Source organism: Rhipicephalus microplus, chromosome X (genome assembly GCF_043290135.1).
Source record: "Rhipicephalus microplus isolate Deutch F79 chromosome X, USDA_Rmic, whole genome shotgun sequence".
In the NCBI taxonomy this organism is placed as follows: domain Eukaryota; kingdom Metazoa; phylum Arthropoda; class Arachnida; order Ixodida; family Ixodidae; genus Rhipicephalus; species Rhipicephalus microplus.
In genome coordinates this window covers 172,249,912-172,265,459 of record NC_134710.1, presented here as the reverse complement: position 1 = coordinate 172,265,459, position 15,548 = coordinate 172,249,912, and the positions used below count along the sequence as shown (strand labels likewise).

At 45.6% G+C, this 15,548-nt stretch overlaps 1 protein-coding gene across 1 annotated transcript in view; it reads right to left on the bottom strand.

Annotated features, from left to right (window-relative positions):
- The window catches only part of LOC119177165 (missing-in-metastasis), a 125,984-nt gene that overhangs the window by 12,284 nt on the left and 98,152 nt on the right, over positions 1–15,548 (bottom strand). Inside the window, exon 15 of the mRNA XM_037428565.2 lies at positions 4,232–4,331. Coding sequence (XP_037284462.2) covers positions 4,232–4,331 — 100 coding nt within the window. The remainder of the gene's footprint in view (positions 1–4,231; positions 4,332–15,548) is intronic.

Here is a 15,548-nt window from a genome sequence, read left to right as displayed (position 1 = left end):
TTACCTCATGATACCCTGTTGCACACTCTGTAGCCCACAAACTATTGAAACGAATGCAAATTCTACTCTGCAACAAACACACTCAACTACATGGTACGAGTGTGGACAAAACTCTTCAACACCACCTGTTCATCGTTCACTGCACAACAGTAGACACGGACAAAGAGGATACTGAAACAACATGTGTGCTCCTATTGCTTCAGTCTCCTCTTCATCCGGGTCTAGTTTTGTGCAGTAAATTATGAATTGGCACCAAGCCGCCCAACCGTCAGTTTTTTCAATACCATTTAAATCACTGGACCAAACGTCAAGTGGTAAGAGCCCCAGCTAACAAGCTCCAATACGCAAAATGCTTTGCAGATGAGCGATGCCTTCAAGGCTTGAAGACCAGCGGCATCTGGTGAACAAAGCCTACCTGTCCGCTCAGGCCCCCGGTATCCTGGACTAACAAAACTCTCCACCTTGGATGATTCTGCCGTCAGCTCACTCCAATGTATTAAGTTTACTCTTCCTTCTCAAGCCAGATTCGAACTAAAGAATTCTGTATGGCAGTCAACTGTATCACTATAGAAGCAGATCAGTGCTTGAAGCTGCTTTAGAAAAAAAAAAAATTAGGGGATGCTTGAACTTCTACTTCAACAGCAGAATGTGATAAACAGGCCTCATTCCCATTGCCTTTGCATTCACTAGCCAGGCTTTGCTTCTCAGTGGACACCTCAACGATTTCTAAGGAAATAATAGGTGTGCATGTAACATTGATTCTTTTGAAACTCTCCTACATTGCCTACAGCAAGTACATTTGCAAAGTGCCCATAATGCCATATTTCCTCATTTTGCTATTTATCAAAGTATCTAGTAGGCCGTTTGTTCAAAATTCACAACATGCAGGTACACGTGACATGGATTACCGCGGTGGTCTTGTCTAAGCAAGATAAATTCATGAAAACATCTGCCGCAGGAAATCATATCCCTTGTCAAACAGATCAACTGAAGATTGCCTTCCGTAGCTATCTTTTTCTTTAACAATACGATAGGCTTTAGGCTTTTACCACCTTTCGGTTAATCTGATGCCAATGCTTGTGAATGATCCTAGTGCTTGTGAAAACAGGAGAGCACCCACATGATCAACAGTGCATAGGTCGACTATAATTAGCTGTATTACTCAAACCAGTGAGCCTCCGGTTTGCTTTCCCTTGTGTTATAATGATTTCTGGTTAGTGCAGCGACCTGTCTGTGCTATATATGACCACAGCTGAAAGGGGCTTTATGTACTCCACTTGTACGGCAATCAGTGAATTGGTTGGTGGGTTTTACAAAACAAATACCGGTCCGTTTCTTGTTTTTTACTTTCTATCTCTGTACAGCAGCACAAACCTTAACTAGCTTATTGGCAGCCATAAAAACAACATGAATACTGTATCTACTTTGTACTTTCTTGAGCCTGTGAGATACCCAACAAATGTACGGTATGCTTATTTATTGCGCAAGCCACGTCTGAAGTGCGGACGCGTTATTTGAAGGTCGCAGGTATAGTCCCCGCCGGTTGCAAGTTATCTTTCCTTCAACTTTCATTTCTTCACATTAACATTACATTTATTCCTAATAATATCCCCTATACTTTCCATGGCATGATTGTCTGTTAGTTCTCAATAATATTTTGTGTAACATAGAAAATGTGTTCTTAAATGTATGCTTTTTTTCTACCTTTACTGCTTATCCAACAACACTTTAGGCACTGTCCCTCTCAAAGTAGTCCCCTCTACTGAAGATGCACCACACACGAACCAACTTACAAGGATCCCACATATAACGATCTATCAGTTCTAACGACCATATTTCAGCGCACTTATGCTTTTCCTATTCTGCCCTTTAAAACACAGCAAACTTTTTTCAAAGCCTCCTACTTTTACAACAAACACTTCCAACACATTCGCGAGGTAAAAATATGGCACATACAGGTGCCATATCCGCTATAAAAATATAGCACATACAGGTGCGCCCTCGCGCATGCCCTGCTACAGTTTACTTGCGACGAAGATATCGTAGACCGCGTCAAGCACCGCACATAAATTTCGGACGCTGCGAACAAGGTTGCTCACTTTGCAGGCGTAATTCACCCGGCAGAAAGGAAGTGAAGAAAAAAAAGAAATAGGAGACAGCATGAACACTGCAGTCAGCTTTCGCATGACAAACTTTTCTGACGCCGTCCCCGACATGTGCAACCATCGACTATCGACCAGCAACGCCTTTGAACGCAAGCAGCCATAAATTCGAGAAGCGACAACATTTTACCGCATAAGGTTTTCCGCCTTTCGAAAAAATGTTACCGTTACCGAGAGGTTTTCCGCTTTTCGGTAACGGTGGAGACCGGTCGATTAGTAATAACGACTGCCGTGTGGTTGCGGCGGTGCCTTAGCAGATAAGCATAAGAAAGTGGCGATGGTGAGGTGGACGGTGGCGATAAGCGGGCCAATTTTGACTCATCACCTGCAACCTTATCACGGTCATCTGCAGATATCTGTTCGGCGAAGTGACGGTGGATCATGCCGCTGTTCATAAGTTCACCGCCGCTGCGTCGTGCGCAGCCACTTGCACGCGTTTCTTACAAAATTTGTCTTTGTTGTGTTAAACGGAAAGGCTACTTGCTGCACCTGAGCACGATCCTGAGTGAAGCATGCACGAAGAACGCACAAACGCACGCATGCATTGGACTGCAAACAACCCGGCATGTGACGGCGAGTGCCGAGTAAGCGACGTGCTGCAAGCAACTAGCCAGGGATAATTGGTTTGACGTGGCGGTACTGCGCTTCAGTGCAACGGCGAGAGTTCTTTGTGAACGTGGTTGAATTCACTCGTGAGCAAACGGGCGTTGTTTAAGACACGAAAAGGCTTAACTTGTCAGCGAAGGGGTTGTTCGCACTTAATAAAAACACAGGAAAGAATATGGTTTGGCCACAAAATAGATGTTTTTATGGGCGAGTTCATATACAGTTAAACCCCAATATAGAAGGCATGCTCCGGGCAGCGATTCTTGTCTTTTATATGAGATGTCTCTGATTGATTGATTTGTGGGATTTAACGTCCCAAAACCACCATTTGATTATGAGAGACGCCGTAGTGGAGGACTCCGGAAATTTTGACTACCTGTGGTTCTTTAATGTGCACTCAAATCTAAGTACACGGGCCTACAACATTTCCGCCTCCATTGGAAATGCACAGCCGGGATTTGATCCCACGACGTGCGGATCAGCAGCCGAGTACTGAGATGTCTCTTATAAGCAGGGGACCTTGTATGGATTTTCTTATCCCCTGTCTTTTACTGTAGGCTTACTGGTGTCTCTTATACCCATTTGTCTCTTATAGGAGTGTCTCTTATAAAGGAATACGACTGTACAACGAACTACTGATATAACGACTTCTTATCGCAGCACTTTCGAGTTTGTTATAAACAGCTTTAACTGTATTGCCACCATTTCTTCCAGTTTTGAAAAGCCTCCTAGAATGCACTTTCTGGGATGGCGCACAGGCATATTCTATAGTATTGTCCCAGATCTCTTCTATGGTTTGAAAATGATGTCCTTTTAACAAGGCTTTAAGTTAGGAAATGGAAAAAGAGAATACTAGAGTGGGTGGGGCACAACAAGAGTGTTATGATTTGCTAAGTAGCTGTGGGCAAGCAGCAACACGCAAGCCGGCACATTGTCATGGTGCAACATCCAAACCTGGTTTTCCTACAATTAGGGCCTACTCCACACAGAATTTATCAAACGTGTTAGAATTCCCTGGTAGACTTCCTTGTTTACCATCTGAACATGAGGTAAAAATTTCTGATAAACAATGCCTTTGCAGTAAAAATGCAAACATCCCCTCCATCTTTGACCAACTCATGCGTGTTTTTTTTTTTTTTTTTTTTTTTACGAGAACCTTTGCCCACCCACTGTGATGACTGTGCCTTCGTTTCATTATCTTGCCACAAACCCATCTCAAGACCTGTTATGATATTGCTAAGAAAGTTTCATTCAGCAAAGGTTTTCTTCATGAAATTTCCACACTCAAAAGTGGGTGCAGGAGTCAACAAGAGGCCAGGTCTTACAGAAGAAAACGTAGTAAATATGGCTGCCATTTAGAGAATGTAACACAGAAAAAATGATAGACTAAGGAATGAAATAGTACTACATTAAAGCTTATTCTGGCGCATGGCATTGTAAAGCCACCTATAGGTTATTATTACCTTCATATCGTATTGAGGCATTACTTGGTGAATATGTCTTGTAGGCTTCATGCGCTTGTAATGCTGATCCTCTTCTCACAGGCGCTGTACTGTCTGGTTCCTGGAAATGAAAAACAGAGTAACAAAAAGAGTTCATGTTTTTCCTAATGTGCCAGTACGACAAGGGTGCATGAGGTATATGTAGTCGCAGCTCTCATGCCATTTTGTAGAGGATTATCTCGCGTGTCATTTTTTAGCAATGATTATCTTGATTACCTTGAATCGTAAGAGAAAAAAACCTTTAGGACCCACAAATATGCAACCCACAAAAGCTGACTGAACCTAATGCATAACCAAAATAAAAATTGAATATAGCTATATTATTTATACAATATCTAACAGTTCAAAAACATTGGCGAAACACTTTTTATCAACAGTGCTACATTTCTGCTACCTCTTAGAAGCCTGTGGTACTTAACACTTAACTCTTTGCATCCCACGACCAATTTAGTAGCGCAAGTAAATATTTCATTGCATACACCCAGTTATAACACATAAGGAAGAGGAAATAAGCCTAAGACCTGAAACATTTAGCTTTATTTCTAGAAGCCAATATATGTGGATGCTGGAAACACCAGTAATGCTAGGTTCATCATCCTCGTTCATCATACATGGAAGCTTTGCTTGCAATAGGCTGAACACATTAATTCAGTATCATCATCCCTACTTATCCCAATTAATGTCTTCATCAGTTCAATGCATCAGTGTTGCAGAATGGGTGCCTCCATTCCATTCCAATTTTATTTCGGGGTTGACGAAATTTCATTCCTTGCAATGTTTTGGAATGAAAAAAAAATTAGCCCATTCCCACTCCTGTAATGGCCAGGCAGTTCAATTCTATTCCTGTAATTCCTCTATGTAGGAAAAGTGTTCATAGTTTCATCAAGTTAAGAATGATTGCCCCATAAAGCTGATGTCATCAATAAAAAAGCAACTACAGAAGCTCTTTGGTGTTTCATGTGAGAAATTGCACTTTTTATCGTATAGGGATGGACTCAATACACCATGAACAGAGAGTGCAGACTAACAACTATTTTATTTCCAGATGTTTTCCTAACATATATACACAAAGGAAGGCATCGCATAAAATTTGACGCCAAAAAAAAAAGTGTTCACATATGATAACAGCTGTTTTTATAAACCAAATTTCTTTTGAAGAAAGAATAATACTGATACATTTGTTGCTGGGTCCTGTGTCATATAAGATTCAGCTATGACTCGTTCTACGTTATCATGAACCTGACACAAGATAGTGGTCTTGGCGAAAAAGCTGTGTACATTGACGCTGCAATATAGGTGTAGCTAGATTGCCCGGATGCATCATGAGTTGACAAGCGACTGCCATAGAGCCGTGGTTACGTGAAGAATATAAAGAACAGACAAACTTCGGAGCAACACAGCCTATATACGGACAAAATTGAGTAGGTGCATTGCCTCTAAATGCACATGTGGTTGTAATCAGCCATGCCATCTTAAAAATACTGCTTTATTATTCAATTCAAGGCTCTGACTTACTAATGCTCGAAGTTCGAAAAACAACACATAACGAAAACATGCTCTATTTTCAGCAAAAGACGTCATTCTACTCCCATTCTATTCTGAGCAAAAGGCTCTTAATTTCATTCCCATTCAATTGAGGGATCATGAAAATGTGGAATGATTCCGGAGTCATTCCGATTCAAGAGTGGCAGCACCACAACAGTGCAACGCATTCATCATTAATATTATCGTAATCCCCATAAATATTGACGTGACCACTTGCTAACAGCTCTGATTCCAGACTTTCACCATTAATGTTAAATATCACCATCATCAGCACGTAAATCTACATCTTCAACGCCTTCACCACCACCACCAATCATCCTTTATGGCCAAGTTGCTTGTCCACGGCTCCAATTAAACATGTTCATCATATTGGTAATGATGACCATCATTACCAATGCCCTCATGGTTACGTTCAAACTGAATACTTTCATCATCAACAGCAGCATTGTTCAAGCGACCTTTGCCTGTTGATGGCTCTGCTTCAGCCCATCAATTATCAGAGCTATCAAAGCGCCAGATAGCAGCGAGCCTCTGCAGAGAGGGTGCTATCATAGGAAGCCAAGGACTATTTTCAGCAAAAGACGTCATTCTACTCCCATTCTATTCTGAGCAAAAGGCTCTTAATTTCATTCCCATTCAATTCAGGAATCATGAAAATGTGGAATGATTCCGGAGTCATTCCGATGCAAGAGTGGCAGCACCACAACAGTGCAACGCATTCATCATTAATATTGTTACGTCTATGAGGGGTTTATTCGAAGCAGACGTAACGGTCGACTCGACGGTATACCGCAGTGAACGGGCAGCAGCGAGCTTTTTCCACCAACCGAACGTCCTCCTCTTCTCCTACCACCATGTTCCCCGCTACACAGGTGCACATACCTAAATTACACATGTGGTAACATTTCCCTCCGCGCAGACGAGGCCCGCTGGGCGAGTCAAACAGTCTCTCGAGGAATAAAGCGCTTCAAACGTGCAACATGGACAAGTTCAGTTTTTGAAGACCGTCGGGCGTTTGAATGGAGACGCGCTATGCGGTAAACTAAATCACTGATACGGTCTACAACAAGATAAGGTCCCGCATAGTGCGCTAGCAGTTTCTCGCTCAAACCGCGTTTTCTAGTTGGTGTCCAGAGCAGCACTAGGTCACCGCAATTGTACGTCACGTGCTGGCGTCGGCGGTCAAAATGTGCCTTCGAGCGGTCTTGCGAAGCAAGAGTGCGCAAATAAGCAAGGCGTCTAGCTTCTTCTGCCCGACAGATGATCTCGGATATGCAAGGATCATGATGGTCCAAACACGGGAAGATTGTATTCAGGGTATGACGAGGTGGTCGAGCATATAGAAGAAAGAAAGGACTGTAGCCGGTAGTTTCATGCTGAGCGGTGTTGAATGCATATGTGATAAAGGGTAGAATGCTGTCCCAGTCCTTGTGATCGGATGCAACATACATAGACAGCATGTTCGAGAGAGTTCTGTTCGTCCGTTCAGTTAGACCGTTCGTTTGGGGATGGTATGGCGTAGAGTGCCGAAACCTTGAAGCACAGACACGAAGCATCTCTTCCATCACGTCTGCTGTGAATTGTCGGCCACGGTCACTGATTACGATTTTGGGAGGCCCATGTCGAAGAATGACAAAACGTAGCATGAAGGAAGACACATCAGCTGCAGTTGCCGATGGTATGGCAGCGGTCTCGCAGTACCGTGTTAAATGGTCGGTGCAAACGACTATCTAGCGATTTCCATCAGAAGACCGGGGAAAGGGTCCAAGGAGGTCAATCCCGACTTGCTCAAATGGAGTTCTAGGGGGCGGCACCGGATGTAATCGCCCTAAAGGAGCACTTGTTGGGCGCTTATGACGTTGACACTCGTTGCAGCTAGACAGATATTGTTCTGTCGTGTGGCGCATTTTGGGCCAGTAGAATCTTTCTTGAAGACGGCAAAGGGTTTTTGCTGTGCCTAGATGACCGGATGTTGGGTCATCATGCATAGCCTGCAAGACATAAACGCGAAGACTCTTCGGAACCACCAGAATATATCGTGAGCCGGTGTTGGTGTAGTTCTTTTTGTAAACTAGCCCGTCTCGGATGCAGAAGCGCGTAGGCGATGATTTTGGTTTGGTAGCAAGAAGCTGTTGTATGGTGCTGTCCCTTTGTTGCTCATCCTTAAAGGTCTTGTTATCAGGAAATGGTTGGTTGAGTGATGCAATGTAGGTATCGAAGGTGTCGGCGTCACATTCCATCGTTGGAAGCGGTAGTCGCGAAAGACAATCTGCGTCAGCGTGACGTCGGCCGCTTTTATACGAAACCGTGAAGTCATATTCTTGTAGACGAAGTGCCCAGCGCGCCAGCCGACCAGATGGGTCACGCAGATTAACCAACCAGCAGAGAGAATGATTGTCTGTCACGACGGTAAAGGGGCGTCCGTACAGGTAGGACCGGAAGCGCTGCACTGCGAAGACTACTGCGAGGCATTCTTGCTCTGTGACAGTGTAGTTACGCTCGGACTTGCTGAGCGAGCGACTTGCATACGCTACGACGTGTTCTTGATTATCCAAGCGTTGAACCAGGACAGCGCCTACACCAATACCGCTGGCGTCTGTGTGAATCTCAGTGGGAGCGAGAGGGTTGAAGTGTTGAAGAATCGGATGGGACGTCAAAAGAAACTTCAACTCTGAAAAAGCAGACTCGCATTCCGGAGTCTAGTCAAACTGCGCACCTTTCTGAAGCAGACACGTGAGCGGGTATGCAATATTGGCAAAGCGAGGAATGAATCGGCGAAAGTATGAACAAAGCCCCAAAAAGCTGCGCAGTTCTTTCACCGAGTTTGGCTGCTTGAATGCCTCCACTGCGGCCGTCTTGGCGGGACCCGGTCGTATGCCTTCTTTGTTTACTAAGTGTCCAAGGACGAGTGTTTGGCGCTCTCCAAAACGACATTTCTTTGAGTTGAGCACCAAGCGTGCTTTGCTTAGGCAGTCCAGTACGAGGCCAAGGCGTGTGTTGTGCTCACAAAAGGTGCGCCCAAAAATTACAACGTCGTCCAAGTAACACATACACACTTCCCACTTCAATCCACGCAGAATGTTGTTCATAAATCGCTCAAAAGTTACGGGCGCGTTGCAGAGTCCGAACGGCATCACATTGAATTCAAATAGTCCATCTGTTGTAACAAATGCCGTTTTCTCCTTGTCTTCCTCGTGCATTGGAATCTGCCAGTAGCCTGACCTCAGATCCACAGACGAAAAGTAAGAGGCCGATGATAGACAGTCGATAGCATCATCAATCCGTGGGAGTGGGTATACGTCTTTTTTAGTGATGGCGTTGAGACGGCGGTAGTCAACACAAAATCGCCATGTCCCATCCTTCTTCTTCACTAGAATTACTGGAGCGGCCCACGGACTACATGATTCCTGAATTACATTTTGCTCGAGCATCTCGCTAACCTGTTCATTGATCACTGCGCGTTCTGACGGCGATACACAATATGGTTTCTGTCGGAGAGGTATGTGAGATGTCGTGTCAATTCGGTGCTTTATACGAGAAGCAGGGAATGACGGTGAATTATGCTGAGCGAAATCAAAAATACTGGCATGTTTGTGCAGAATACTCGCCAGTTCATTACGTTCCTTGGTGCTGAGTGACTTATCAATCATAGCCATAATGGTGGTGTCCCTGGCGTGCAGATTATTGCAACGGGTCTTACCCGGGGAATCATTGCTTTCTGCGAGGGTGGCAAGCGAGAATACTTGGTGTTCACGAATCTCTGCAAGTTTCAGATCCTTCGGCAGCACTGTAGGTTCACTAGAGCAGTTAATCACCTACAAACCAGTATGCCCTTGCGCAACCAATAGTGTACAGTACGGTATTAAAACTGTCTTCTTTATGCAACTGAGATGCACGGGCTCCACAGTTGCGTCAAATGTTTTCTCGCTTGCAGGCGAACAGACAACAGGGACGCATTTTTCAGACAACGGCGGCACAGTTGTGTCCACAGACACGCAAAGAGCACTTTCTTGAGAGGGCGAGTTTTCCATAAACGAAACAGGGATATCAGAATCTACTGTAATTTGTCCTGTGCGGCAATCGACAGTAGCACCACATAGCTTCAAGAAATAGAGTCCCAGAATGACGTCATGCGTAGTATGAGGTAGAACAGCAAACTCTGCGACAAAGTTCTGGCACGCCAAACTAACAGTCACAGTGCAGACACCAACAGGTTGTAACACCTCTCCGCTCACTCCACGAAACGTATCAGGACGGTCCCAACGAAACATAACCTTTCGTCCAAGAAGGCGGGTGAAAACTAAACTCATCACTGACACGCTTGCACCTGTGTCCACCAACGCCATCGTTGGTACACCATCGATAAGCACTCGAACCTTATTTCTAAACATGGAAGCTAACGGAGGTATATCTGTTGAAATCGAAGACTGTCCGGCGACCTCACCTCCAACGGCCGCGCGGGCTAGTTTTCCGTAGGAGGCGAGGAGTAGCGGCGCCGAGGAGACGGTGATCGGTTGGCACGAGGGGCAGGTGGTGGTGTCACACTGCGGTCAGAGGCCGGAGATTGGTTTCGTAGCGGTCCTGGGATCTCGTAAGACGCGCTTCCCGGAAATGTCGGTGCTCGGGTAACGCCAGAACGGTTAAATCTCGGTGATCGGTCATACCTTGGCGGCTGCCGGTAGTTGCAATACCTGGCAATGTGTCCTTCGAAGCCACAGTTGTAACAGACTGGTAGAGGACGCTCACCGAACCAATGCTGGGACCGCTCAGCTGTGAAGGCTCGGTGACGAGCTTGTTGAGCGGGGGCTGCCCACCTGTGTGTGGCGGGGCCGTGCCGAAGGCGTTGGCCATATCGCTGGTCAGCCACGAATGAGTCACGACGTGGCCGCGGATTTCCAGTTTCGCTGATGTCTGCCACACATACCGATGGTGGCAAAGAAGCTGATGGTGCCGCCGCGTAGTAGGGTGGATTGGTAGGTGGATGAGGAATGGTTTCGTCAACCCTACTACCTTGTCGTTGCAGCTCTTCACGCACAATTGCCCGAATAGTAGCCGCAAGGTCGGTGGGTGGGCTCACGTTGACGCTGGCAACCGTTGTCACATTTGCCAGCCTACCAAATTTCGGGGCGATGCGACGAGTCTTCAATTTTTCAAACGTGCGGCAGTGATGTTGGACGTCGGAGGCAGAGGTGAGGTCATCCCTGCCTATCAGAAAATTGTAAACGTCTTCCGCTATGCCTTTCAATAGGTGTCCGACCCTGTCTTCTTCCGACATCTGCGGGTTTATAATCTTGCAAAGCTTAAGAACGTCCTCTATATAGGCAGTGCAGGTTTCTCCAGGAGTCTGGGCTCTTTCAGCAAGAGTCCGCTCCGCGCTTTTCTTTCTTGAGTCGGAGTCACCAAAACACTTTTTGAGTTCTTGAGCAAAAATAGCCCATGTTGTCAAGGACTCTTCGTGGTTTTCATACCACATCAGGGCAGTGTCCGTGAGAAACAGCGCGACGTTTTCCAGCTGATCGATAGAGTTCTAGTGGTTATACCGGCTCACCCTTTTGTAGTGCGTTAGCCACGCGTCCACATCTTCTCCTGCCATTCCCGCGAACGGGCGGGGTTCCATGTAGTGATGCCTTGGTGTAGCCAGTGTAGATTGGCGCGAAGTCGAGGCGGTTGATTCCTGACCTTCGCTCTGGTTCATGACGACTGTTGTCGGCGGCAGACCGGCAAGACGACGGCTCCGGCGAACTCCGAACAGCTGTGGCTCCGTGGTACGTCGACGTGTCGTACCCAGCACCTCCACCACTCTGTTACGTCTACGAGGGGTTTATTCGAAGCAGACGTAACGGTCGACTCGACGGTATACCGCAGTGAACGGGCAGCAGGGAGCTTTTTCCACCAACCGAACGTCCTCCTCTTCTCCTACCACCATGTTCCCCGCTACACAGGTGCACATACCTAAATTACACATGTGGTAAAAATATTATCGTAATCCGCATAAATATTGACGTGACCACTTGCTAACAGCTCTGATTCCAGACTTTCACCATTAATGTTAAATATCACCATCATCAGCACATAAATCTACATCTTCAACGCCTTCGCCACCACCACCAATCATCCTTTATGGCCAAGTTGCTTGTACACGGCTCCAATTAAACATGTTCATCATATTGGTAATGATGACCATCACTGATCATCATTACCAATGCCCTCATGGTTACGTTCAAACTGAATACTTTCATCCTCAACAGCAGCATTGTTCAAGCGACCTTTGCCTGTTGATGGCTCTGCTTCAGCCCATCAATTATCAGAGCTATCAAAGCGCCGGATAGCAGCGAGCCTCAGCAGAGAGGGTGCTATCATTGGAAGCCAAGGAGGACCATGGTGCACAGCAACATGTTCTAGCATGTCACGCACTCGACCCGCACAGGGCCAGCACACACGCTAATTGGGGAATGAGGCGACAAAGGGCAGCACTCTCTATTCCCAGAGTCTTTATCACTTAATCCCCGTACCGAGGAAAAAAGTCAATAAATTTTAAACACAAATTTATCAAAAGACATATTTAGCTATAATACAGATAATGTTTTGTGCAGAGCCACACAGCAATAAAGCAGGTCCTACTATCATGTGGCATTTTAGCAGCATTTTGATCGAACTCTGCATACTTAGTGTCAAAAAATATGGATGCCGCCGTGACGACATGACAAAACTTCAGGTGCACACAGTGCAACAAAAGTCACAAAGAATGCCATTGTTCTGTGCATACTTGGAGCTTTTTGTTCACGGAAGTTGACATACACAGATGTTTTTATCAAATGCTGAAGTAATGCGAACATTTCAAACAGATTTTTTCAAGGCAATCCAGCACCTAGTTTTTGCGGGTACTACCAGATAAGGAAAGGAGCTTGCCTAGGATTTTTAGAAAATTCCACTCTCGACAATTTCACCTTGGCTCGTGACTTCCAGAGCTGTGCGGCCACATCACAAACACGTGTCTTTGCTGGAGGTACATTTAATGCTGCCACACGCACATCCCAATAAATTTCTCGCTATTGGGATGCTCAGCAACAGATCGTCCATTCACCATGATGCTGCTGGTGGGCTTGACATGTGCACAGGTTGGGCCAAAATTGTTGTTTAAGAACTCCCGCCATGTTTTTGAAGTAGCGCTCAACACACAACTGCTGCTCATTGTCACTAGCCTTGCCATTATGGATGACATCTACGGTGTTATGAAAGCACACACCCGACCAGCGAGCACCTAGCCCAAGTGTAACAACATAGTGCTGGAACTGCTCCGAACACAAATGCGGTAGCGTCGACACGATCATGGACGACCACGAAAGCAAGTGCGCATCCAGCACATGCAGGCTCAAAGCAACGCTACTTCATGCAAAGCTGTGGACAAAGCTGTGGTAGATGCCATCACAAATAGCAACGATGCAGCTCTCAAGGCATGGGCACGGTCACCATGCACAAGTCGAAAACTGAACTACCGTTTTCCGCAACTGCTGTGCAGGCCATCGTGGTCACTATCGTCACAATCATCAATAGTAAATAAGCTTTGAAGGTACGCAGCTAACACAGTGGAAAGTTTAAAAACAGTGCAAAATCACTTTTCTGTGGTTCACTTATGACGATAGGACAGGGCAGAGCTTCGACATTTATTTTTGAGTTAGCTTCTAGCGAAGCTTTGGCACGCTTGTTTGCGACACTGCACGCATGGCACGATCTGAGAGTAACCCTGCATACTGCATATTCTTGTGTATAGCTTGCACCCCCAACTACAAATCGGTGGAAGAAAGAAAAATATAAACCCGACGCAAAGCCTCCTTCCTTGCATTACCATGAAGGCGGGCTTTGAAGCCAACTTGTGCACTGAAAGTAGCATAAGATAACCCACATTTCAGGTTTGTTTCCAAACTTCATTTATATTTTGTGAGTTATAGGCAAAAAAATACTTTCACTGAGTGTGCAGCCAAGTACACCTGAGTTAGCGAGAGTTCATGACAAAAGCTAACGCATGCGCTTGCTGGGAGGAAAGGACATGTCGTCATCATCAGATCTTGGTAACTTTTGGGGTCTAAACATGAAATTTTGCTGCAACAAATTTCAGAGACAATTAATTTTTCACGTGTTCCGTTGATTTCATTGTAGTGGGATTAAAGTGTATATTATGATTTTGTATTTATAGTAATCTGGACCTGTACTTGTACCAATTGTGAAAAATATTTATGCAGTTACGTTTATAGTACATGTTTACTTGTAAATTATTTACTGTACCACTGCTTCTAAAGCTGTTCGTATACAAAATGCTGTATTAGACCCATAATTATCCTTATAAGCTAACAGTCTAAATACTTCAGTAAATATTTGTCCTGCATTCATTGACATAAACTCCAATTCGACGATGTTTGAAATTTTAGGTAACCATTTCGAGCAAGCAGCCTCTACCGCATCTATAGTCAGATAAAACTCTAGAATATCTGAGGGGCCCTGCTCATATAAGCGAAGCACGCCTGCTGATAGCCTCCGCGACTAAAGAAATAGTCCCGATCATACAATCGGCAATGTTCTTTGAAGGGATACAGTAGAATCTCGATGATATGATCACGGCTAATACGAAACTTGGGGTGATACGAATTTTTCTGTGATCCCGGCCGAGGCCCATTAATTTACTATGTGCTAGAGTACGGTTGTTACAAACTTATTCTTTACCCGAGTCGTTTCATACGAATAAACGCCACCCCACCGACGGCCGTGGAAGAAAGCAGCGTGCACGCACGCGCTGAAATGCGTGTTGCGCCGCCGGTTTGGCACGTTGCCAGCGCTGCCTGCGAGCGGCGGGCGACAGATCTGCGTGATCTCGGACGCTGGAGTGCGCTAGTGTGCCTTTTGCTTTCACTTGAAGACTCCAGATGGCGCTGGTGATGGCGGAGACACAAATCCAATTTAATCTTTGTTTTGCTTGGTGGTGGTTGTTCTCTGGTGCAGACACATGGTTACTGTAGTGTGGAGGCTGTCGACACTGTCTTGCCCAGTCGTGCACAAGTATTTTTTTTGTTGCGACTTTTTGAGAGTCGCAGCAAGCCATGTCTCGCAAGCGGAAGGCTCTCTCCTTTAAGGAGAAACTGGACATTCTTCGAAAGGACGATGAGGATTCGAAAAGAAAACCCACGGAGTTGGCTAAGGAGCTAGGCCTCACTAAGTCGACATTGAGCACAATTGTTGGGCAGCGGAACATAATAATGAAAAATGTGCTTTCATTCAGCGTCAACGCGAAGCAAGCGAAGACAGCACAACACGTGAAACTTGAAGAAGCTTTATTGATTTGGTTCAAGGAAGTTACTGCAGCCGGTGTGAACATTGACAGCAAGGTTTTGCATGAAAAAGCCGACGAGATCGCACTTGCTCTGCACATCGACAAATTCCAGGCCTCAGGTGGGTGACTTCACCGTTCCGAGACGAGACACAGTCTCGTGTACAAAAGCATCTGCGGGGAAGCCAAGAAGGCTGACGAGACCGTTGTTAGCGATTGGCTCGCGAAGCTGGAGTCTCTTATTTTGGGGTATGAGCCTCGTGATGTTTTTAATGCAGATGAGGCAGGCCTGTTTTTTAATCTTCAACCCGAGAAGAGCCTGTGCTTGAAAGGTTAAGCGTGCCAAGGAGGCAAAAGAAGCAAAGAAAGAATAACTGTTCTTCTGTGCTGTAACGCGGACGGTTCGTAAAGACT